The 27,283-nt window shown below is 37.4% G+C and overlaps 1 protein-coding gene and 2 pseudogenes across 1 annotated transcript; 2 read left to right on the forward strand and 1 right to left on the reverse strand.

The window, feature by feature from the left end:
* Window positions 1-1,606: 1,606 nt before the first annotated feature.
* Window positions 1,607-2,539, reverse strand: LOC122675569 (annotated as a pseudogene).
* Window positions 2,540-16,296: 13,757 nt separating this feature from the next.
* Window positions 16,297-17,232, forward strand: LOC122675601 (olfactory receptor 143-like). The gene has a single exon (XM_043874553.1). It carries the CDS (start codon window positions 16,300-16,302, stop codon window positions 17,230-17,232), a length of 933 nt encoding a protein of 310 aa, XP_043730488.1. The 5' UTR covers window positions 16,297-16,299.
* Window positions 17,233-26,144: 8,912 nt separating this feature from the next.
* On the forward strand, window positions 26,145-27,071 carry LOC122675588 (annotated as a pseudogene).
* The last annotated feature ends 212 nt before the right edge of the window (window positions 27,072-27,283 follow it).

Genomic DNA, 27,283 nt, shown 5'->3' on the forward strand with positions numbered 1-27,283 from the left:
TGGCTTAAACCTCAACATTCAAAACACTAAGACCATGGCATCCGGCCCCATCACCTCATGGCAAATTGATGGGGAAACAATGGAAACAGACAGACTTTTTCTTTTCTTGGGCTCCAAAATCACTGCAGATGGTGACTGCCACCATGAAATTAAAAGATGCTTGCTCCTTGGAAGAAAAGCTATGACCAACCTAGAAAGCATGTTAAAAAGTAGAGATATTACTTTGCCACCATTGTCAAAACTATATTTTTTCTATTAGTCATGTATGGATGTGAGAGTTGAAGTACAAAAAAGCTGAGCACCAAAGAATTGATGCTTTTGAACTGTGATGTTGGAGAAGACTCTTGAGAGTCCCCTGGACTGCAAGGGGATCAAACCAGTTAATTCTAAAGGAAATCAATGTTGGATATTCATTGGAAGGAATGATGCTGAAGCTGAAGCACCAATACTTTGGACACCTGATGCAAAGAACTGACTCATTGGAATAGACTCTGATGCTGGGTAAGATTGGAGGCAGGAGGAGAAGGGGCCAATAGAGGCTGAGGTGGTTAGATGGCATCACTGACTCAATGGACATGAGTTTGAGCAAGCTCCAGGAGTTGGTGAGGGACAGGGAAGCCTGGTGTGCTGCAGTCCATGGGGTTGCAAAGAGTCGGACACAACCTGAGGGACTGAACTGAACATGAAATGACAGCTCAATAAAGTATGGAACAGAGGAGCATTAACAATATGGAAGTGATATAACTCAGCAGGATTTCTTTCTTTTATGAACAGCTGCTTCAAAAATAGTTATAGCGCTATTGGTATAAAGATAAGACAATGTTGTTTAGGTTGCTGTTATAAATATTTACATTTCAATTATAATTTGAATCTCTTTAATGACTGTCTACTGTGAAACTCTGCAATAAATCTCCATCTTTGCAATTTTGCTTTGACCAACACAGTTTGAAAGATTTTGATTATTTTCATTTTATCAAAGGAAATAAAAGTGAAAATAGAATAGAAGGTATCTAGAGAAAAGAAACACAATCTTATAGGAAAGTGATGATGCTTGACATATAGAAGAAAATTCTCAGGGAGGCATTGGACCTATTCACAATCTTCTTGTGCAAAAGTATCACTTATTATGTTTTCTCTATCATTTATTATGTTTGGGACCATGGCAAATACACAAGCGAAATAACATTCCATTTCTTCTTTTCAAAGGAAAATAATACTAGAATTTGTCCTGAAGGAATATAGTAAATAAAGCTATCCATTTAAAGTACTGGCCGTAGTGCTTTACATTTCCTAAATCTTGGTAATATGCATTGCTGTGATTTTCACCATAATCATCATAAACATTGCTGTTCTTCCTAGATATATTATTATTAAAAATGAAAGTAAACTTCTTTAGCATTCAAGGTTTTTTAAAAATTCTATTATTGTATTTTTCCTTATATAATCATTGTAATGTATGTTCAAAGAAGTAGCCAGGAAGAGAATTTTGGAGATGAGTTATATAGAGAAGTATCAATAAATTTCCAAAAATTTGAACAATATATCTAACACACTGCAGAGTCCAGCAAACCAAATGACTTCTATTACATCATGCTATTGATTCTATTCATATGCATTTTCCTCTTTCCAGAATTTTCTTCAGGACAAATCTGACATCATTATTCCACAGACTGTAAATTAGAGGATTTAGCATGGGAACGATACAGGTATAAAACACAGAGGACACGTTCCCTTGATCCATGGAGCTCGCAGATGATGGTTTCAGGTACATGAATGCTGCAGATCCAAAGAAAACAACAAGAGCTAAGATGTGAGAGCTGCATGTACTGAAGGCTTTGGACTTGCCCTCAGTGGAGTGGATTTGGAGTCCTGGAGAGGATGAAGATGTAGGATGTAAGGATGGTTAAGGCAGGAGTCAGGATGTTAAATGCACTCAAGACTCGAACCAATAATTCATTGATGAAGATGCTGGAACAGGATAGTTCCAAGAGTGGGAAGAGATCACAGAAATAATGGTTAATCACCTTGTTCTTGCAGAAAAGGAGTCTCAACATAAATCCTGTATGGATTGTGGATCCAATGATGGCCAAAATATAAACTCCCACTGTGAGGCAGAGGCAGATGTGGTAAGACATGATAACATTTTAAAGCAAGGGATTGTGGATGGCAACTTAGCAGTCATATACCATTGCAGCCAACGTGTGACACTCTGCAATAGCAAAAGTGCTGAAGAAGTAGAGCTGAGTCATGCATTCAGAGAAATAAATGATGTTCTGCTTTGTCATAAAGTTTACCAGCATTTTGGGGGTAGTGACAGTGGACTGACTGAAGTCAATAAAGACAAATTGCTGAGGAAATAGTACACGGGAGTGTGCAGGTGAGAACTGAGCCCTATCAATGTAATCATGTCCAGGTTCCCCACCACCATGACCACATAGATGCCTCGGAAGAGGAGGAAAGGTGACAGCTGCAGTTGTGGCTGTTCTGTGACCTCAGAGAGGATGAACTCAGTCACTGAAGAGTGACTTCCAGGGTCCATTATCCTGTCTGAGTTTCTAAGTATAAGAAGAGTAGATGAGTGTTCTTTTGTGCTCCCTTCTGTGTGTATGTACATGTTTATGTGTGAGGAAGAGTAATTCTGGGGATATCATTAATTTATCCCTCATCAGAAGAAGTTCATAATGTGGGGATCTCTTGAAAAACAATGATTCTTGTTGTACCAGAATAGAAATTATAGACTTCAAGAAAGTTATAATTAAGATATCAAATAACATTTTAAAAGAAGATACTGATTCTGGATTTTTAAAGTCATTCACAGCAAATGTGACTACTCTTATTTCTGAGGACTTTTTGTTTTCCTTTCATACCCTATGTGCCTATATTAATATAATGCATGTCAAATGGCCAGTATTTTCATTTCACTCAGAATAAATGATAGTAAGGTATGCTTTCTGTAAGTTGTAAACAAAGGTTACATAAGGCTGTGAAAAGTAGTTGTATTCGTCTGAGATATTTCTTACAGAAAATCCACTCAGAATTTCAGAAAAGTGAAAGTAAAAGTCGCTCAGTCACGTCCAACTCGTTGTGACTCCATGGAGCTCTTCAGGCCAGAATACTGGAGTGGGTGGCCTGTCCCTTCTCCAGGAGATCTTCCCAACTCAGGGATCAAACCCAGATCTCCTGCATCGCGGGCAGATTCTTTTCCAACTGAGCTATCAGGGAAGCCCTAGAATTTCAGAAGGACTGGTCAACTATCAGCTTCATTTCAGCTGAGATCTGCTTTAGAGCTCACCTTCTTCCAACCCGGACCATGACCCAGGAGTTTAGAAACACAACTGCTTAGCAGGCATCATATTTATATCTCAACAGATTTTCCAAGTCCCAGAAAAACCCTGCTCCTATTTCTAATTTGAATACTCTAAGGGAACATAAAGGAATGGCATATATTTAAGTCATATATCCCACCACTCTGAACCCGGGAGCAGTGCACTAAGAATGGTTTAGGCAATTTGAGCTTCATGGTTGAAGTACTGGCAGTCAAATAATTGTTCATATCTCCAAAATATAATAATGGTTTTTGAAGACAAACACTAAGGGTCATTTATGCTGTGCTTTTTAAAAATAATCATGCATTTTACATATGTTCTCCATAGAATTCAAAGACGGTGGGGATATGAATTAGTAGAGCACATGCAAAATAGAAGTAGAAATTTTAATTAATATTAGTCAACAGTTACATTAACTAGTTAGTGTATTTTTTTTAAAAGACCAGTATGTTTTTAGTTTAAATTTACAAAGATTAGTAGATCGCAGAAAGCGGAAACCCATGTTCCTACTTAATGCACAAGCAAGAGTTGGGTTAGTATGCTCACTTTGAGGTACAATACTTTATGCGATAGGGAAATACTGGATAACTTCAGAAACATGAACTAGAAATTGGTCATTTTAGAATGGTTGAAATAACTGAAGATATTTTTTAGCAGAGCAAAACTGCACGTGGCCCGTGACAGTCATTGCACTGTTAAACATATGGACTTATTTTAGAGGCATATCTTTGTATGTCTTAAGAGATTAAAGTAAAACTAATTGCTTGAAACTGTAGGGAGAAATATTTGGTTTCACAACAAAGGTTTAACATTCCAATCACCAGACACACTGTGATCTTATAGTCAAAATGTTGTGGTCGACTTGAATGGTCAATTGCTTAGCAAATATTGTTTAAAGATACAATCACCTGGTTGGATTCAATTACCTTTAACATTTATTCCAGTTCCCAAACTTCATGATTTCATAATTCTTTTTTTTTCTATTTCATAATTCTTAATGGTTATGATACCAAGATAGATAGTAGTGAATTGAAATTTTAATTCAATCTCTTGCTTGCTGTGTGACCCGGGGATAATCCCCTCTCTCTCCAGATCTCTAAAACGCAAAAACTTAAATATCTGCTTTGTTTGAAAACTAAATTAAATGCTGCCCACTGGTTTCTTAGCATAGTTCCTGGTTCTTGGTAAGAGGCAGAACAAGATGGCAGAGGAGTAGGTGGATGTGGAGTACCTCTCTCTCCACGGATACATCAGGAATATGACTTCAGACAGAGTGCATGCAGAACATCAGCTGAGAGCAGACAGGAGTACCTGGCCAGTGGAAAGAATATATAGAATCATGCAAAACTTGGTAGGATGGAGGAACTAGGAGGAAGAACAGGAATGTTAGTAGGAGTGCACCTGCCCTCTGCAGGTGGGGGAACTGAAGCAAGGGTCTGTTCCCCACATCGGGGAAGTTGTCTGAGCCAGAGGAGAAACATTTAAGGCTGAAAGTGAAATAGCTGATCTGTGGGAGCCTAAATGGGATGAGAATCAGACAGTTCTTGCTGTAGCCACACATACCCCAGATGGGAACGCAGGTCCCCTAGAAGGGGAAGAAGCTGGGAGCTGGAGTTTAGGGACTGGGGAGCAATCCCAGGACAAGGGCTGCTGTTGACTGTGGAGAAATGGATTGAGGGAATGTGACAGAGGATATTTTGCTGGGAAATGACTGGAGGAAAGCCAAGCAGCCGTGGAAGCAAGGTGTTACTGCTGAGTCATGCGTAGGGGGTGAAGCCATCACCATAGCCTCTCTATCCCCACAGATCAGCATCTGCAGCTGAAAAAGAGAGAGGCTGGCTCATCAACCCCCTCAGGCACTGAACTACAAGAGTAGGACCCTACCCAGGGTGCTCCTTTAAGTGCCTGACAGGCTGAACAACAGAGAAGGACCTAGGCAAGGGAGCCCTCTAAGTGCCTGAGTGGGCAGAGCTACAGAGAAAGAGGCCTTCTGATCGCCAGCTACCAGAGGCTTTAAAAAAGACTCTGATAGAGCCATAACTCCTGTGGCGGAGGCAGTCCGTGTCCCTGCACACTTGGTGCCCCCACGGTCCCTGCAAGCCAAGCAGCGGTGCCACCGTCATGCTCAAATCTCACTGGGGTAGAGCTGCCACAGGCAAAAAAAGTCTTTCGTCTAAGCATGCAGGTCACATTGATCATGTCTAACTCTCCACGGCCCTGAGGACTGTGGTCTGCCAGGCTTCTCTGCTGGGGGGTGGGGGAGGTTCTCCAGGTAAGAATACTGGAGTGTATTGGCCCATACTGGTTGTCATACCCTTCTGGACCGCTATATTTCCTGCTGCCCTAGCTGCCAACTCCCCTGAGTTCCCGGTGCTGCCAGAACCCCTGCAGCCCAAGCAGCTGCACCAGCTCCACACCTGAACCTCACTGGGGCAGACCCAAGTCCTCCAGGACAGCCTCAGGAGCAACCCCCAGTGGACAGCCCATGTGCAGAGGTGGAAATAAAGCCACAAATGAAACCCAGGGGGCAGTGTGGCTAAGGAAGAAGACCCAAAACCTTCCCGCCAATTGTACAAGCTGCAGATTAAATCCACATGCTCAACAAGGCAGACTCTGTGTCTGTGGACTATATAAAAGGACATTGAGGGCTCCCACAAAAGAAAACACGTTCGTTCTGATAGCTGTGGACATTGGAGGCAACAATACACAGGAGTAGGACCAAATTAGAATCTGAGTTGCTGCCACAGCAGGTCCAGAGACCAGCACAGTGTTGAAGGGCAACCTAGAAAGTTGCGCTGGACTGTGACTCCCAGCAAGAGAAAGGACTCTGACAGAAGTGACTCAAGGAAAACATTTATTATTCTTACGTTTTTTCATTTCTTCTTTAGATTCTTTTCTGTTTTTTTTTTCCTTCCCACCCCCTCCCCATTGTAATTGTCAATTTTATTGGCACTATGAAATCTAATTAAGTTTTTGGGCTTTTTTTTTTCCTCAGCCACAAATGTTATTGTTATTATAATCCTTTGCCTCTACATTGGACTTTTGTAATTCTGTGGAGTTTTCCTTTTTTTTTTCTTAATTTTTAATTTAATTTTTAATTTTTTAATGTGTATTATTAGTTTTTCTACATTTATTCTTTTGCTTTTCCTACTGCTCTTTTCCCCTTGCAGTTAATCTTTAATATATATAATCTTCCTTATCTACTTCTATCTAACTTTGCATATATATTCTTTCTTTCATTTTTTTCTTTCCTTTCCTCTCAGCATATTTGTTAGTTTTTCTTTCATTGCTTTATTCCCAACTTGGCACCTTGCTTTAGTTTCGTTTCCCAGTTTGTGCTTTAGTTAGATTTTCTCTTAACTGGTAGATATAACTTTTTATTTCCTTTGTTCACCATGTCAATCTACTGTACTGTACTTTAGTTGGACTGTTTTGATATTGCTTATGGGTGTATATGTATATGTATATACTCCATTATTTTAATTATTATTTGCCTAATTTTGAAACTGCCATTTGTCTGGGATTGATCTTTGGTTTCTCACTTGGGGGTATTTGTTTTAATCTCACATAATGCCATAACAAAGCACTTGTGGAATCTTCATTCCTGACCAGAGATAAAGCCCTGAGCCTTTGGAGTGGGAGCACTGACTTCAAGACTAGACTACCAAAGAACTAACCCTAGGACGTGTCAGATTGTGAGAACTCATACTAAAGAAATCTCTTGAATACAAGACCAGCATCACAAGCCACCAGTAGCACCCTGTCAGGACTCCTCATCTAAACAAAAAACAAAACAAAAATACAAACGCAACCATCAGCAGACAGGATTACCAATTCACTCAGCCTGGGCCATCAGAGGAAAAACAAACAAACAAAAAGAAAACTCAGTACAAATCTCACCCTATACAAAGCTTACATAAACCACTGGATGAATTTAGGAGAGTAGAAACCAAAAGGAGAAAGAACTCAAACTTGAAGCCTGGGAAAAAGAGACCTAAAATGCAATAAGTTTAAAAAAATTTAATAAAAAGGCAGAGAAATGTTACACAAATGAAGGAACAAACTAGACACAGAAGTCCAAATAAATGAAGAGTAAATAGGAAAAGAACCTGAAAAAAAATTCAGAATCATGATACCAAAGATGATCAAAAACCTTGAAAACAGAATGGAGAAAATACAAAAATCGATTAACAAAGATATAGAAGAAATAAAGAATAAATGTACAGAGACAAACAACACAAATACTGGTTAAATATATGCTCGAAGGAATCAATAGCAGAATATTTGAAGCAGAAGAACGAATTAGTAAGCTGGAAGATAATATGGTGGCAATAACTTCTGAAGAGCAGAATAAAGTAAAGAGAATGAAAAGAAATTTGGATAATCTCAGAGACCTCTGGGACAATATCAAACACAGCAATACTGGAATTATAAGGGTCCAAGTAGAAGAAGAGAAAAAGAAAGGGTATGAGAAAACTTCTGAAGAGATTATAGTTGAAAATTTTCCCAGGATGGAAAAGGACATACTCAATCAGTTCAAGAGGCACAAAGAATCCCATACAGGGTAAACCCAGGAGAAACACACCAAGATACACGCTAATAAAACTACCAAAGAATAAACACAAAGAAAGAATATTAAAAGCTGCAAGGGAAAAGGAACAAGTAACATACAAAGGAAACCCCATATGTTTAACAGCTAATATTTCTGCAGAAACTCTGCAGGCCAGAAGGGAATGTCAGGATATATTTAAAGTACTGAAAGGGAAAAAGCTACAACCAAGATTATTCTACCCGGCAAAGATCTCATTCAAAATTGATGGAGAAATCAAAAGCTTTTCAGACAAACAAAAGTTAAGAGAATTCAGTAACTGCAAACCAGCTTTAAAATAAATGTTAAAGGGACTTAAATAGTCAAGAAATACAAGAGAAGAAAAAGAGCCACAAAATCAACCCCAAATACTTAAGAAAATGGCAATAGGAACATATTTATCAACAATTACTTTAAATATAAATGGATTAAATGCTCCAAACAAAAGACACAGACCGGTTGAATGGATACAAAAACAAGACCAATACATATGCTGTCCACAAGAAACCCACCACACACCAAAAGACACTTATAGACTGAAAGTGAAAGGATGGAAAAATATATTCCATGTAAATGGGAAGCAAAAGAAAGCTGGAGTAGCAATCTTCATATCAGACAAAATAGACTGTACAATAAAGATTACAAGATATAAGGAAGGACATTACATGATAATAAAGTGACCAACCCAAGAGGAAGACATAACAATTGTAAATATCTATGCACCCACAGGACTGCGAAAAGGTCAGTTTTCATACCATCCCAAAGAAAGGACATCCCAAAGAATGCTCAAACTACTGCACAATTGCACTCATCTCACACGCTAGTAAAGTAATGCTCAAAATTCTCCAAGCCAGGCTTCAGCAATACGTGAACCGAGAACGTCCAGATGTTCAAGCTGGTTTTTGAAAAGGCAGAGGAACCAGAGATCAAATTGCCAACATCCACTGGATCATTGAAAAAGCAAGAGAGTTCCAGAAAAACATCTATTTCTACTTTATTGACTATGCCAAAACCTTTGACTGTGTGGATCACAATAAACTGTGGAAAATTCTGAAAGAGATGGGAATACCAGACCACGTGACCTGCCTCTTGAAAAACCTATATGCAGGTCAGAAAGCAACAGTTAGATCTGGACATGGAACAACAGACTGGTTCCAAATAGGAAAAGGAGTACGTCAAGGCTGTATATTGTCACCCTGCTTATTTAACTTATATGCAGAGTACATCATGAGAAAAGCTGGGGTGGATGAAGCACAAGCTGGAATCAAGATTGCCAGGAGAAATATCAATAACCTCAGATATGCAGATGACACCACTCTTACGGCAGAAAGTGAAGAGAACCTAAAAAGCCTCTTGATGAAAGTGAAAGAGGAGAGTGAAAAAGTGGGCTTAAAGCTTAACATTCGGAAAACTAAGATCACGGCATCTGGTCCAATCACTTCATGGCAAACAGATGGGTAAACAGTGGAAGCAGTGTCAGACTTTATTTTTGGGGGACTCCAAAATCACTGCAGATGGTGATTGCAGCCATGAAATTAAAAGACACTTACTCCTTGGAAGGAAAGTTATGACCAACCTAGACAGCATATTAAAAAGCAGAGCCATTACTTTGCAAACAAAGGTCCGTCTAGTCAAGGTTATGGTTTTTCCAGTGGTCATGTATGGATGTGAGAGTTGGACTGTGAAGAAAGCTGAGTGCTGAAAAATTGATGCTTTTGAAATGTGTTGTTGGAGAAGACTCTTGAGAGTCCCTTGGACAGCAAGGAAATCCAACCAGTCCATCCTTAAGGAGATCAGTCCTGAGTGTTCATTGGAAGGACTGATGCAGAAGCTGAAACTCCAATACTTTGGTCACCTCATGCGTAGAGTTGACTCATTGGAAAAGACCCTGACGCTGGGAGGGATTGAGGGCAGGAGGAGAAGGGGATGACAGAGGATGAGATGGTTGGATGGCATCACCAACTTGATGGGCATGAGTCTGAGTAAACTCCGAGAGTTGGTGATGGACAGGGAGGCCTGGCGTGCTGTGATTCATGCGGTCACAAAGAGTCGGACAAGACTGAGCGACTGAACTGAACTGAACTGAACTGATGAACCCAACATAGAAGCACCTCAATACATAAGACAAACACTAACAGAGATAAAAGGAGTAATTGAAAGTAACACAAAAATGGTAGGAGACTTTAACAGCCCACTCACACCAATGGACAGATCATCAAAACAGAAAATTCATTAGGAAACACGTCTTAAATGATACATTAAATGAGAAGGATCTCATTAATATGTTAGGACATTCTATCCAAATGCTGAAGAATACACTTTCTCAAGTGCACATGCAACATTCTTCAATATAGATCACATATTGGGTCACAAATCAAGCCCCAATAAATTTAAGAAAATTGAGATCATGTCAAGCATCTTCTCCAACCACAGTGCTATGAGACTAGATATCAGTAACAAGGAAAAAAAGAAAACTGTAAAAAGCACAAACACATGGAGATTAAACAATATGTTTCTAAATAGTCAATAGATTACTGAAGTAATCAAAAGGGAAATCAAAAAGTTTTTAGAAACAAATGACAATAAAAACATGACAGCTCAAAACGTATGCAGCAAAAACAATTCTAAGAGGGAAGTTTATAGCAATACAGTCCTACCTCAAGAAACAAGAAAAACATAGAATAGACAACCTAATTCTACAGCTAAAACAACTGGAAAAAGAACAACCACAGCAACAACAACAAAAACAAAATTAGTAGAAGGAAAGTAATCATAAAGATCAGAGCAAAAATAAATGAAAAAAAATGAAAGAAACAATAGTAAAGATTAATAAACCTATAAGCTGGTTCTTTGAGAAGATAAACAAAATTGACAAGTCTTTAGCCAGACTCATCAAGACAAAAGGAGAGAAGACTCCATTCAATAAAATTAGAAATGGAAAAGGGGAGGTTACAACAGGCAATGCAGAAATAAAAATGATTATAAGAGACTATTATGAAGAACTATATGGCAATAAAATGGATAACCTGGAAGAAATGGACAGATTCTTAGAAAAGTTCAATCTTCCAAGACTGAACCAGGAATAAATAGAAATTATGAGCAACCCAATTACAAGCACTGAAATTGAAGTTGTGATCAAAAATCTCCCAAAAAACAAAAGCCCAGGACCAGATGGCTTCACGGGAGGATTCTACAAAACATTTAGAGAAGAGCTACTGCCTATCCTACTAAAACTCCTTCGAAAAATTGCAGAGGAAGGAACACTTCCAAACTCATTCTTCACGGCCACCATCACCCTGATACCAAAGCCAGATAACCCCCACCCAATATAAAAAAGAAAACTACAGGCCAATATCACTGATGAACATAGATGCAAAATCCTCAACAAAATTTTAGCAAAAAAAATTCAGCAACACATCAAAAAGTTCATACACGATGATGAAGTTGGGTTTATTCAAGGGATACAAGGATTCTTCAATATACACAAATCAATCAATATGATACCCCATATTAACAAATTGAAAGATTAAAAACCATATGATAATCTCAATAGATGCAGCAAAAGCCTTTGACAAAATTCAGCACCCATTAATGATTAAAACTCTTCACAAAATGGTCAGAGAAGGAGCCTATCTCAAAATAGTAACTAAGCTGAAATTACTGAAATAAGCCTTTCCGCAAATATTATTCTCTGGTGAAAAACTGAAAGCATTCCACCTAAGATCAGGAACAAGTCAAGGGTGTCCACTTTCCTACTATTATTAAACATAGTTTTGGAAGTTGTAGCTGCAGCAATCAGGGAATAAAAATTAGTAAAACGAATCCAGATCAGAAAAGAAAAAGTAAAGGTCTCACTGTTTGCACATATCATGATACTGAACATTGAAAACCCTAAAGGTAGTATCAGAAAATTGCTAGAGCTAATCAGTGAATTTAGCAAAGTTGCAGGATACAAAATACACAGAAATCACTTGCATTTCTATATATACATATATACTAACAATGAAAAATCAGAAAGACACATTAAGGAATCAATCACATTCACCATTGCAACAGAAAGAATTAAATATCTAGGAATAAACTTGCCTAATGTGATAAAAGAACTATACACTCTAAATTATGAGACACTGATGAAAGAAATCCAAGAAGTCATAAAGACATGAAGAGATATTCCATGTTCCTCAGTAGGAAGAATCAATATTGTGAAAATAGCTACTACCAAATGCAATCTATGGATGCAATGTGATACCTATCAAATTACCAAAGAAAATGTTCACAGAACTAGAACAAAAATTTCACAATTCATATGGAAACACAAAAGACCCTGAATAGCAAAAGCAGTCTTGAGAAAGAAGAATGGAGCTGGAGGAATCAACCTTCCTGACTTCAGATTATACTACAAAGATACAGTCATCAAGACATTATGGTACTGGCACAAAATCAGAAATATAGACAAATGGAATAAGGCAGAAAGCCCAGAAATAAACCCATGCACATACAGGTAACTTATTTTTGGCAAAGGAGGCAAGAATATACAATAGGGCAATGACAGCCTCTTCAATAAATGGTGCTGGGAAACCTGGACAGCTAAATGTAAAAGAATGAAATTTAGAACACTTCCTAACACCACACATGAAGATAAAAGTTAAAATGGATTAAAGACCTAAAGGTAAGACCAGAAACTATAAAACTCTTAGAGAAAAACATAGGCAGAACACTTGATGACATAAATCAAAGCAAGATCCTCCATGAACCACCTCCTAAAGTAATGGAAATAAAAACAAAAGTAAACGAGTGGGACATGATTAAACTTAAAACATTTTACATAACAAAGGAAACTACAGGCAAGGTGAAAAGGCAACCCTCAGAATGGGAGAAAATAATAGCAAATGACAAAGGATTCATTTCTAAAATATGCAAACAGCTCATACAACTCAATAGCAGAAGAAAGAAAAAAGTGGGGAAAAGACCTAATCAGACATTTCTCCAAAGAAGGCATACAGATGGCTACCTAACTCATGAAAAGAAGCTTAACATCACTCATTATTTGCGAAATACAAATCAAAAGTACACTGAAATATCACCTCACACCAGTCAGAATGACCGTTATCAAAAAGTATACAAACAATAAACGCTGAAGAGGGTGTGGACAAAAGGGAATGCTCTTGCACTGTTGGTGGGAATGTAATTTGATACAGCCACTATGGAAGATGGTATGGAGATTCCTTAAAAACACTAGGAATAAAACCACCATATGACCCAGCAATCCCACTCCTAGGCATATTCCCTGAAGAAACCAAAATTGAAAAAGACACAAGTATCCCATTGTTCATTGCAGTACTATTTACAATAGCTAGAACATGGAAGCAACCTAGATGTCCATCGACAGATGAATGGATAAAGAAATTGTGGTATATATACACATTGGAATATTACTCAGCCATTAAATGAAATGCATTTGAGTCACTTCTAATGAGGTGGATGAACTTAGAGCCTGTTATACAGAATGAAGTACGTCAGAAAGAGAAAGATAAATGTCATATTCTAACACATGTATACAGAATCTAGAAAAATGGTATAGAAGAATGTATTCACAGGGAAGCAGTTGAGAAACAGACATAGAGAATAGACTTATGGACATGGGCAGAAGGGAGGAGAGGGGGAGATGTATGGAAAGAGTAACATGGAAACTTGCATTACCTTATGTGAAATAGATAGCCAATGGGAATTTGATGTATGACTCAGGAAACTCAAACAGGGTCTCTGTATCAATCTAGAAGTGTGGGATGGGGAGGGAGATTCAAAAGGGAGGAGATATATGTATACCTTTGGCTGATTCATGTTAAGTTTGACAAGAAACAACAAAATTCTATAAAGCAATTATCTTTCCATTAAAAATAAATAAAAGGAAAAAAAGAAGTAATTGGATGTTCAGATATTCCTACCTCTCCATGTAGTAAGTTAACTGCCGCCATTATCACCCAGTAAAATCTAGAGATTTATTCCTTAAAAAGGCTCAAACACTCTCCAATTTAGGCAAGTACCTGCACATTTGAGGGAGGCTTTACCAAACTGAAAACCGGGCATGAAAGTAGAAATTTAAGGAATGTTAACATCATTAACCTTCTTCCTCCTCTAAGAAACTGTTGAACATACAGAGAAGAACTTACAAAAGCTGGAGAAGAAGTCAGAGGAAAATCTGGGCTAGTCTGGGGAATAAAAAGAAAAACAAGAAAGAATATGGAAATAAAAGCAATCATTAGCAAGATGGATTCACTATGATTAGAGCGTAAATGGTATTAATAAGGTACCACAAGAATATTGATCCCACCTAATTTATGTTGAAAATCATACAGGTATGAATTAGGGATGGAGAACAGGAAGAGAAAGATGGATATTTGTGTGTGTTTGTGTGTGTGTGTTTCAATGAGCATTTGTATAGTGATGATGAGCAGGTGACAGTGGTACCTATTGTCAAATTCCATAGGGATCCACATTAGAAAACTCTTACAGTAATTGAAATTTGAGATGAAGAGACACTGCAGAAGCTGTGTAAGTGAGAAGAAAGGCCAAAAATTTCAAGGAGATGGATTCTCTGATTCTTGAAGACTAGATGAAAATGATGAGTGAGAACTGCTAATGCTTAATTCATGGATTCCTTGTTTGGAGATTGGTGAAAAGAGCTTTGAAAAGTGTAACCCAGAAGACCAGCAGTGGAAACTAAGAAAATGCTGAATTCAATTTGGGGTACATTGAGCTGGAGGGACATAAGTAGAAGTAAGAGAATTGTCTCAAAGGCCATTATGTTAGAAGACCAGGTATAAATAAACATTGGTCAACAATTCTTACACACAGGATTTTGCTACTGAGGGAACATATGACAGTGTCTGGAGAACATTTTCATTTTCACAATTGGTGATTGGGAGACACTAATGGGTTGCAGAAAGGGATGCTTTGCATCCTGTAATGCACAGAATCATCCCCCCAAAATTATCCAGACCAAAATGTCAGTAGTGCCAGATTTCATTCGAGCCAAGCTGAGAAATCCTGATATTATGAATACAGTTGGGGAGAAGAACCAACATTTCTCAATCTCTTATTACATGTTAGCTGTGTTCCTAACACTCTGGGTGACATAACTCATTTAACCCTCAAAATGGTCCTATGAGATAGTTCACTTGCAAGTCTCATTTTATAGATACACATCTATCTATCTATCTATCTATCTCTATATATGCAAGGATCAGATAGACTATATCATCGTCTATAGTCTCACAATTAAGAAGTTTAACTTCAAGAATTAAACTTTAGGGCCACACCAATAGTCTCATAACCATTTCGCTACACATCTTGACAGACATGAAATCCATAAGCACAGAAGATGCTAAAACTATGATATACTGTCTCACTAATGCAGTCCCAGAGACTCTAGGAAAGTGCTAATAATGGCAAATAATCATGCCCTAGATGTTCCTTTTGAGAACTGGGCATAAGTTCCAGGAGATGATGAAGAACTGAATATCAGCTCACACACTCATCTTCTTGGGGGACTAAGAATTCTTATTGTGAAACTGTAAATTGAGTTGAACGTTGTGTCCCAAAAGATCAATGACACAGGGTGGAAACACAGACTCATTAATTTCCACCCTCAGTGGGCTCATTTAACATGAAAGGAAATCTCAAGGGAGAGAACAATTTTCTGTTTTTCTACTCAACTTTCCCAGAATGACAAGGAGTGGAATAGATTCTTATTTGCATCACCTGATTTTTTGGAGATCCTATAAGGTTGCTTTTCTCTTTGCAAATGAAGAAGACCTTCTGGAAAAATGCTGAAATATATGGCCTGTTCTGTAGCATGTCAAAGACTGAGGACCACATGATGAATACTGCCTCATTCATTGTCAGAAACTTTGAACCTCACAGAACTGTAGGGCAGAAGGAGCCTTAAGGTTCAGTGGCATTGAGACATCGAGGAAAAAGCAGGTGAGTGTTGAATTGCCTTTGTCTCAATTCCCCTCAAACCTCAAACTATACAAATGAAGGGTTTGGGGGAACACTGCCTGTTTATTGCTCTTTTCAGCCTTGATCCTGAAGAGAGCCTGGAGAGAGGCAGGAATGTTGTGTAGACACTGGGAGTTTATCTGCACTTGTTCAGCTCAGAGACAAACAAAAGGAGTAAGGGCAGAAAGAAGGAAATGAGAAATCTGCAGTAATAATCATCAGAAGTCTTGTATTTTGAATGCTTTGCTGAGTGTTTAGAAAACCCTGGGGTTATAAACCAAGAGATCCAGCTCTCACTCCAGAGACAAAGAGGGAAAGTCCATTAAGTTCCATTGTTAATCTCCATTTCTGCCCCTGTTCCTCCAGACCATGACTGTGGAGTAAATGACTACGGAAAATGCCTCCTCCGTGAGTGAGTTTATCCTTATGGGATTGACAGACCAACCTAAACTCCAGCTACCTCTGTTTTTCCTGTTTCTGCTGATCTACCTGGTCACTGTGGTGGGCAATTTATACTTGATGATTCTAATTTGTCTGAATTCACACCTGCACACACCCATGTACTTTTATCTCTTCAATCTGTCCTTCATTGATAACTGTTACTCATCTGTCTTTACCCCCAAAATGCTAATAAGCTTTATTGCCGACAGGAATGTCATCTCCTTTAGAGGATGTATGTCCCAGCTGTTTTTCTTCTGCTTTTTTGTCAACTCTGAGTGCTATGTGTTGACAGCCATGGCCTATGATCGCTATGTGGCCATCTGTAAGCCCTTGCTCTACACAACGGCCATGTCCCCTCAGGTGTGTTCTCTGCTGATGTCTGGTTCATATGTGATGGGGTTTGCTGGAGCCATGGTCCACACAGGATTTATGATGAGGCTGATATTTTGTGATTCCAACATCATCAACCATTACCTGTGTGACATCTTCCCACTGCTCCAGCTCTCCTGCAGCAGCACTTATGCCAATGAGATTGTGGTTTCTGCTGTTGTGGGAACAGTTGTCATATTGTCTGGCCTCATTATCTTTATTTCTTATGCTTTGATTCTTTTCAATATCTGTCATATGCCATCATCTAAAGGTTGGTCCAAAGCCTTGAGCACCTGTGGTTCCCACATTACAACAGTTAGTCTATTCTATGGATTTGCGCTGCTCACTCATGTCAGGCTACCATCTTCTGGGTTTGTGGAGCAGGGAAAGTTTTACACAGTGTTTTCCACCAATGTGGTACCCATGCTGAACCCTCTCATTTATAGCCTCAGGAACAAGGATGTCAAAATTGCTGTGAAGAAAATCCTGAAGAGAATTACAAACTGAACCAAACCATTTATATCTCCTTTTCTTTGCCTTTTTTCTTTTCTCTGCTCCACTTTATCCTCGTCCTTCCATTCTTTTTTCATACCACTTGTCTTTCTAATGTCTTCTTGACAGGACTTCCTCCCTAATGTCTGATGTCTTTTCTTCTCTTGTCGCATAATATAACTCTGTGAACCTATTCTTTGCCTGAAGACTCATCCTCAGCCCTAAGTGATCTCATACCAGTTGCAGACAAGGGACCAATAACCTTTCCCATCTAATGAAAACACTCTTATTTTCCTTGGGGGTCATTCTCACCCAAGGTAAGATATGGATGTTCGTTCAGTCTAAACAATTCTTCTCTTTCTTGCTTCCATTACATTGAGCCCTTTCCTATTTCAATAGTATCTTTACTTACCATTGCATTCAAACAGAAATGGAATGACAAAAATGTGGACATGGTAAGTTGTAAAAGTTTCCCCAAAATTTCAAGATTCTTTTAGTAATATCTCCTATTCTATATTTTAAGTGCAATATAGGTAAAGAAATTGAATAGTTTGTTGAATCATCTGTAGTTCTTTCTTTTATTCTTGAAGATACTTGAAAATGAATAAATTACAGTATTCTATTCACCTTTCTCAATCCAGGCCAATAACATATGCCTCTTTTTATTATATTGGTCAATTGATATGTTGTCATAAATATAATTGAAATTGTCATCAACTTGTCCATTTATCTGTGGATTGTAATTGTGATTAAATTTACACAGTGATATTTTTGGCTACAGAATATGTTATCAAATGTTTGGTCAGAATTTGTTGTCTCATTGTGCAAGGGGGCCTCCCCTTTGCAAAAGAAGTTGTTTTTCCTGCTTTCCAGAGCAAAGCAAAAATATTTGGCAGAAATCTTGTCTTTAATTTGTAAATTCCACTCATTCCTTTAGTCTATTAGATGAAAAATTAAATCTGTAGTTAATGTGTGTCAGAATCTTACAAATGGTCTTAAAATGCAAGTCTAAGTTTTTTCTTTTTTTTTCGGGGGGGGGAATTGCTGAGTAAATAGTTGTCTTACTTGCTGAGAATCACATAGCTAAAAATGTAGAGACCAGTTTTTAACCCACTGTTCACCTCATGAAAAAATGGAAGGAAAGAAAAGCTGTGAAGGGACAGAGAGAACATCTGGAGAGCTGTTTCTGAATGAGCTTCACAATGGGGATTTTCCAATATGGATGTATCTCGAAAAGCTAAAAATAGAAATACAATATACCCCAGCAGTTCCACTCCTGGGTATATATCTGAAAAATATGTAAATGCCATTTCAAAAAGATCTCTGTACTCCAATGCTCATAGCAGCATTATCTATCATTGCCAAGATATGGGAGCAACTGATACATGTTCATCAACAGATGAATAGATAAGATGTGGTAAATATATACAATGGAGTGTTACTCATCCATCAAAAGAATGAAAATTTCCCATTTACAGCAACATGGATGGACTTGGAGGGTATTATGCAAAGTGGAGTAAGTCAGGAAAAAAAGACAAAGATGATAACACTTATATGTGAAATCAGAAAACTGTAAAAAATTGGTGAATATAGCAAAAGAGATACAGACTCACTGATGTAGAGAACAAATTTATGTTTACCTGTGGGGAAAAAGAAGTGGGAAGAGGATAAAGGGATAAGTGATTAAGAAGTATAAACTATTATGTATAAAATAAGCTTTAAGGATATATTGTACAACACACGAGATATAACCAGGATTTTTATAATAACTATAAATGGAAAATAACCTCTAAGATTGCGAATAACTATATTGTACACCTGTAACTTATATAATATTTTATATCAAGTATACTTCAATAAAATAAATAAAAAGAGAGTTTTTGATGGGTAATTGATATTTCATTCATACAACCAGCAGACAAATTACATTCCACAAACAAGCACAAACTGACATTAGGATTTTGATTATCTTATTTGTAAATGTTATCTAGTAGATAAAGTCATCACAATTCAACTTTAAATATAAGAATATTTTCAGTTTTTAGATAATTTATGTTAATATGATAAAAGTTAAAAATACCTATTTTTCTTACTTTATCATCAAACATAACAGGCATGCTAAAGTGCTCACTGAACATTCATTTATGGTTTAATAAATAATTTAAATTGAATTTAGTATCTACAAAGGTCATGAAATGTTTCCAACATAGCTCATTCAATACTTATAGCTATATTTTCCCCCATATATTTGACCTTAAAAATCTAGCTAAATGAAAAAAAAAAAAATCTAGCTAAATGATATGAGATAGATAAGTTTTAAAAGAGCTTATTTAGTCAAATCAGTGAGGGAATTTGATGCTGTCATTGATTTTGCTGACTGTCTTTTTACTTGGAGAAATATTTTGTATATAGACATATTTATAATTAAAAACTACAATAGCATATATTATAGCTTTGTGAGTTCTTGCTAGTTTCTGTAAATAAATACTTGGTAGATATACTTTAAGAGTACACAGAGTCATGTAAATATTGTATACAAAATATTTTGGATTTAGATGTGTAGATAGCTATATAGGTCTTTCATTCTAAATTTCTCATGCCAGTTGGATTTACCTCCCTTGATTTCTGTGCCTGAAATCTTACATCACGCCATTCAGAATATAGTATTAACTTCTTTTGGTTTGTCTAAGACATTTTTGTTATAATTTCCTAAATTTTCATGTTGGAATTAATTTTTTAAATTTATTTTATTGAAATATAGTTGAGCTAAAACATTATTTTCAGGTGCACAGCATTGTGTTTCAGTATTTTTACAGATTTATACTCCATTCAAAGTTATTGCAAGATAATGGTATGATTCTCTGTGCTATAAAGAATCTCCTTGTTGCTTATCTGCTTTATACATAGTAATTTGCACTTCTTAATCCTATACCCCTATCTTGCCCTTCTCCCTGCTGGTCAGCTCTATTTTTTTTTGTTCCTTTGTTTGTGAACCTCTTTCTGTTTTGATGTATACATATCCTTGTTTTATATTTTAGATTCCCATATAAGTCTTATACTATGTTTCTATATGAGACATTTCACTAATCATAAAATTTTCTAGATCCATCCATGTACTTGATGCTTTCTTTCTTTCTTTTTTTGAAACTTTTTAAACTTTTTCTTTTGTATTGAGGTATAGCTGGTTAACAGTGTTGTGGTAGTTTCAGGTGAAGAGTGAAGGGACTCAGCCATACATGAACATGTGCACATTCTCCCTCATTGCTAAATTCTCCTTATTGCCAAATTCAGACTTAAATTGAAGAAAGTAGGGAAAACCACTAGACCACTCAGGTATGGCCTAAATTAAATCCTTTATGATTATACAGTAGAAGAGACAAACAGATTCAAGGGATTAGATCTGATAGAGCGCCTGGAGAACTACAGATGGAGGTTCGTGACATTGTACACGAGGCAGGGATCAAGACCATCCCCAAGAAAAAGATATTCAAAAAGGCGAAATGGTTGTCTGAGGAGGCCTTACAAATAGCAGTGAATGAAGAGAAGTGAAAGACAAAGGAGAAATGGAGAGGTATACCCATTTGAATGCAGAGTTCCAAAAAATAGCAAGGAGAGATAAGAAAGGCTTCCTCAGCGATCACTGCAAAGAAATAGAGGAAAACAATAGAATAGGAAAGACTAGAGATCTCTTCAAGAATATTAGAGATACCAAGGGAACGTTTCATGCAAAGATGGGCACAATAAAGGACAGAAATCGTAAGGACCTAACAGAAGCAGAAGATACTAACAGAGGTGGCAAGAATACACAGGAGAACTACACAAAAAATATCTTCACGACCCAGATAATCACGATGGTTTGATCACTCACCTAGAGTCAGACATCCTGAAATGTGAAGTCAAGTGGGCCTTAGGAAGCATCACTATGAACAAAACTAGTGGAGATGATGTAATTCCAATTGAGCTGTTTCAAATCCTAAAAGATGATGCTGTGAAAGTATTGTACTCAATATGCCAGCAAATTTGGAAAAGTCAGCAGTGGCCACAGGACTGGAAAAGGTCAGTTTTCATTCCAATCCCAAAGAAAGGCGATGCCAAAGAATGCTCAAACTACCACATGATTGTACTCATCTCACACACAGGTAAAGTAAAGCTCAAAATTCTCCAAGCCAGGCTTCAACGGTATGTGAACAGTGAACTTCCAGAAGTTCAAGCTTCATCTAGAAAAGGCAGACAAACCTGAGATCAATTTGCCAACATCCATTGGATCATTGAAAAAGCAAAAGAGTTCCAGAAAAACATCTATTTCTGCTTTATTGACAATGCCAAAGGCTTTACTGTGTGGACCACAACAAACTCTGGAAAATTCTTAATGAGATGGGAATACCAGACCATCTGATCTGCTTCTTGAGAAATCTGTATGCAGGTCAGGAAGCAAGAGTTAGAAATGGACATGGAACAACAGACTGGTTCCAAATCAGGAAAGAAGTATATAAAGGCTGTATATTGTCACCCTGTTTATTTAACTTATATGCATAGTATATCATGAGAAACGTTGGGCTGGAGGAAGTACAAGCTGGAATCAAGATTGCCAGGAGAAATATCAATAACCTCATGTATGCAGATGACACCACCCTTATGGCAGAAACTGAAGAACTAAAGAGCCTCTTGATGAAAGTGAAAGAGGGGAGTGAAAAACTTAGTTAACAACTCAACATTTAGAAAACTAAGATCATGGCATCCAGTCCTATCACTTCATGGCAAATAGATGGGGAAACGATGGAAACAATGGCTGACTTTGTTTTTTGGGGGCTTCAAAATCACTGCAGATAATGATTATAGCCATGAAATTAAAAGACACTTAATCCTGGAAGGAAAGTTATGACCAGTCTAGACAGCATATTAAAAAGCAGAGATGTTACTTTGTCAACAAAGGTCCCTCTAGTCAAGGCTAGGTTTTTCCAGTAGTCATGCATGGATGTGAGAGTTGGACTATAAAGAGAGCTGAGCAGTGAAGAATTGATGCTTTTGAACTGTGGTGTTGGACAAGACGAACCCGGGTCCCCTGTATTTTGGGTAGATTCTTTACCTTCTGAGCCACCAGGGAAGCCCTTGGAAAAAGGTACAGAAGTTCATCACAAAACTAGAAATAAACCTGCTTTATGATACAACAATCAGTATATATCTGAAGAAAATGAAAAGAGTAATATGAAAAAATACATGCAATCAGTGTTCACAGCAGCATTATTTTCAATAGCAACGATGTGGAGGCCACCTAAATGTGCATCAGTAAATGAATTATATGTATATATGTGAATATATATATATATATATAATATATATATATACATACATACATCATACACAAGTACATTTAATGGCTCAATATATATATATATATATATATATATATATATATATATATATATTATACTTGTCATGCAAAAGAATGAAATTTTGCCATTTGCAGTCATAAAGCTGGTCCCTAGAGAATAGTATATTCAGTGAGCTAACACAAAGATCAATATGGTATGTTATCAGTTATATGTGTAATATAAAAAATAAAAGAAAAAAATGAATATAACAGAACACAGACATTCTCACAGATATAGAGACCAAATTGGTGATTATCAATAAGGAGAGGGAAAGGGTAAATGAAAATATAGAAGGAGGGGATTAGGAGATACATACCAGTATGTACAAAATAAATAAACAACAAAGATATACAGTGAAGCACATAGTCAATATTTTTACATAGCTTTAAGTGCAGTATACTCTATAAAAATACTGAATCACTATATGGTACACCTAAAATTACGTAGCATTTTAAATCAAATATATTTCAATAAAAAACTTTCTTTGACTTCTGATAACTTAATTGTAATGTCCCTTGTGGTGGATTTCTTTGGGATTGTCTTATTTGGAATATTTTTGTTTCCTGGTTTGGGATGTCCAGTTCCTTGCAGAGATTTGGGGATTTTTTTTTTTTTCCAGCTAGTTTTTCTTTGGGAACTCTTTTAGATTATTACTCACATTTTTCTCTTTTGGTGATCCCTGTAATTCCTGTGTGTCATGTGATATAATACATTCCATAAATCTTAGACTTTTGACATTATTTTTCATTCTTTTATCTAGTCACTCCATTTACTGAATTGTTTCAATTTTCCCAAGTTCTATAATCTTTTCCTTTTTTTGTTCTGTCTGTGGTTTTGACCTTCCAGTGAAATTTTCAGTTCAATTATCATGTTTTTTACTTCATCATTTCTGTTTGGTACTCTTTGAAGGTAAAAGTCACACTTTGTTCATCTATTGTTCTGTGACTACACTGAACATCTTTATGACAGTTAAAGGAATTCTCTGTCATGTAAGTAATACACCTCCATTTCATTGGGTCCACTCCATATGCTCACTTTCTTGGAATGTTTCTTTTTTAAATGTTATTGAACTTTTCTTTATTTTTCCTTGACTTTCTGCAGTCATATCTGCACACAGACAAAAATAGCAGACTATTTTAATCCTCATGAACTGGCCTTGTACTGGAGCTGACCCTATTAATAAGCATGGTTAGAAAAGGCAGATCTCTCAATCTTGTGATAGTACAATCCACTTTCCTAGTTTTTAGTAGATCCCAGGAGTCAGGAGAATGTCAGGGTCCCATTAGACCGTTAATATGGGAGAGTAAAGTCAATTCCTCTGGCAGCCCCTAGGTAAGTTGTGTTAGTGGCTGCACAGGGCCCCTTTTCCTTTATAAGGAGAAGCTGTAGTAAAAGTGTTTTCTACTTCTAGCTGTGTTAAACCAAAGTGAGGTGGGTGGCTACAGAGAGTTTTAGCATAAACCGCTGTCTCTCTTCTCTCACCTCAGACAGCTAGATTAAGCCATATCCTGTGCCTGTCCTGCTTTCTGACACAGGCTATACAGAAGCCAGTCTTCTGGATGGCCCCTAGAAAAGTTGGAGCTTTGGATGTATTGTGTATTTCTCTCTTCCCAGGGAGAACCTGGGAAATGGTGATTTTGTCCAAATCACTTTGTTCTGGACGTCCATAGGTATATGGAAGACATATCTTAAATTTTCTTAACAGAGTCAATATAACTGGTATCATGATTGAACTGTGCTCAAGATCCTTTCAACTAAGTTTTGGATTTTTTACAGAGGGAATCTGACATAAATTGTTTTTGAGTCAGTGTGTTCATGACGGGAAAGAGATTCTAAGGCTTGATGTTCTGCCATCTTCTTGATGGGAAATTGTTTTTTTTTTTTTTTTTTTTTGACTGTCCCTTGGAGGATGCACAATCCCTACAGTGAAGGAAAAACTTGTGCAAAATATTGAAGCTATAAGGGACTAAAGACAGATTGTAAAGACAATCCCCATAGCTCCCTATTAAATGTAGAAACTGTTCCCTAGGGGAAGAGACTGGACAAGCTGCTTCCATGGCTATAACTGAATGCGTTGTATCATTACACTCACATTAAAATCCTCTGTGATTTACTATGTGCCAAAAATGATATTAGAGTCCATTGATTGTTTTCTGCTACTGGATAGGATGAAAATCATAACAAAATTATGATCTATAATTCTGAAAGATTTCTAAGGTATATCAGTGTTGGGGTCCTTTAATGGACCAGAACCTGGTGGTACGGAGTCGACGATAAGAAAGTAAAAGAGAGACAGAGAGAGAGAGAGAAAAAGACCAGGGGACCTAAGCTCTGATGGAGCAAACGTGCTTTAATGATTTTCCTATGAGTATATATAGGCTGTGGTACAAGAAACTTCTTTCGGGAATGATAGAGATCAGAAAACCAAATGTGCAGCAACCATTACCAAGGGAACAAGGGCTAATGTTAGTCACAAGGTCAGGACACAATCCATATATCAAGAAAGGGGAACGAGACTAAGCAGTTTTGTCCTAAAGAGAATGGTTACTAAAGGAGAGCCAAGCCTGCCTCACACAATGACCTCAGTCCCTGGGACCAGCGTGCTGTTCCGCTTGAAGAGGGACAAAGGATTCATGAGAGACAGCACGTAGGAATCCTCCCATCAAACATTCCCTGACATATCAGAAATTAATTACAGGTGACTTTTTCTTAGAAAAAAATGAAACCAAAGCCTCAGAATCTGAAAATGACTTTCCAGGACCATGGGGTAAAATCACTAAGAAGAAAGCCCTGGGATATTCTGGCTTAAGAGAGTGAATTTCCAAACTTCATTTATATTCATGTTTTCCTTGTCCAAGATGGAGACTGGGATATGACAAGATGGAGACTCAGATATGACAGTTCATTTCCTATTTGTGAAGTCCTGAGATTCAACTGAATCTTGCAGAGAAATTTGTCTGAAAGGAGAGAAGAGATTGTTCAGAATTATTAAGGGATACATGTGATGCAGTTTCTTAGTAAGTTCCCTCTCCATGGATGGAATGCTCTTTCTTCTACGTTTATAGCTTTTAGTCTGTGATACATGGAGTGACTTATCCTTTTCTAGACTTTGGTTGCTCTTGTGTTCTTTTTCTTCATTCCTTTTTTGTTTTAATTAGAAGCAAAATTTTTTGGTTCCTACCCTGTAAATTCTTATCCACACTAGAGACAAAAGCAGGCTTTGGGGGTTACTACCAAAAGAAGAGGAGTCCAAATGAATGAAATAATGGTGAGATGAGAGAATGAAGATTCTGTCCTGGCTCAAACTTCTTTTCCATTATACTTTTGGGTAAAAGGCTAAATTTGATGCTTTTTGCTACTTAGTTTATAAAGCATTTATAAAGGATATTCTTGTCACTCATTTCCATGGTAATAGTATGTAAATTCTATGGGTTCAGTCTGGGCTACCCACCGTCATTCCCAGTGCATATATCACTTATGTGAGGAGATGTGAGAAATACTCTTTTTCTTCTATGAAACTTTCTCCCCTGTTTTCACAGATCCCCTTAGAGAAAAATGGCTCCAGGGAATGATTCTTTTGACACTCAGTTCATTTTAGTGGGATTAACAGACCAATCAGTTCTTCAACTCCCCCTGTTTCTCCTGTTTCTAGTAATGTATATGGTCACCGTGATGGCAAATTTGAGCTTGATCATCCTATATGGGCTGAGTTCACACCTGCACACACCTATGTACTTTTTCCTCTTTAATTTGTCCTTCATAGGTCTCTGTTATTCTTCTGTTTTTACACCGAAAATGCTGATCAACATCATATCAGAGAAGAAGATTATCTCCTACATGGGGTGCATGACCCAGCTTTACTTTTTGTGGTTTTTGGTATTTCTGAAAGTTATGTGCTGACATCAATGGCCTATGATCGCTGCATGGCCATCTGTAACCCACTCTTGTATAACATTGCCATGTCCCCTAAAGTGTGTTTCAGCCTTATGTTTGGTTCCTACCTGATGGCATTTTTTAAAGCAATGACCCTCATTGGATGTATGCTGAGACTGACCTTCTGTGATGCAAACACCATCAACCATTATTTGTGTGACATCTATCCTCTCCTCCAGCTCTCCTGCACAGGTACCTACATCCTTGAGCTGGAAGTTATCATCATGTCAGGCATCAATACCACTGTGCCCAGGCTCACCATCTTTATCTCTTATGGCCTCATCTTCTCCAACATCCTCCACATCAAGTCCACAGAGGGCAGGTCCAAAGCCTTCAGCATCAGCAATTCCCACATCATTGCTGTTTCTCTGTTCTTTGGATCAAGTGCATTTGTGTATCTCAAACCATCTTCTGTATCTGCGGATGATGGGAAAATATCCTGTCTTTTACACAAATATGTTTCTGATGATGAATCCCTTAATTTACAGCTTGAGGAACAAAGATCTTAAACTTGCTTTGAGAAAAACCCTATGTGTGGCAGAGTTTTGATCAGAGACATTATCTTTCTGTGCATATAGTACAGGACAAGGAGATTCTGTGTGTTCAATTAAATATTTTTAGTCATGGCCTTGTTTTTCTCTTTTTTAAAATAACATGCCTAAGGAAATTTAAGTTTTCTCTCAGTAATATATTTCCAGTTTTTCTGTCTGGGACTTCTTTTTTCCCCAAATGATTTGCACAATATCTCCTCCAGTTTTCCA

This window comes from Cervus elaphus, chromosome 2 (assembly GCF_910594005.1).
Source record: "Cervus elaphus chromosome 2, mCerEla1.1, whole genome shotgun sequence".
Lineage (NCBI taxonomy): Eukaryota > Metazoa > Chordata > Mammalia > Artiodactyla > Cervidae > Cervus > Cervus elaphus.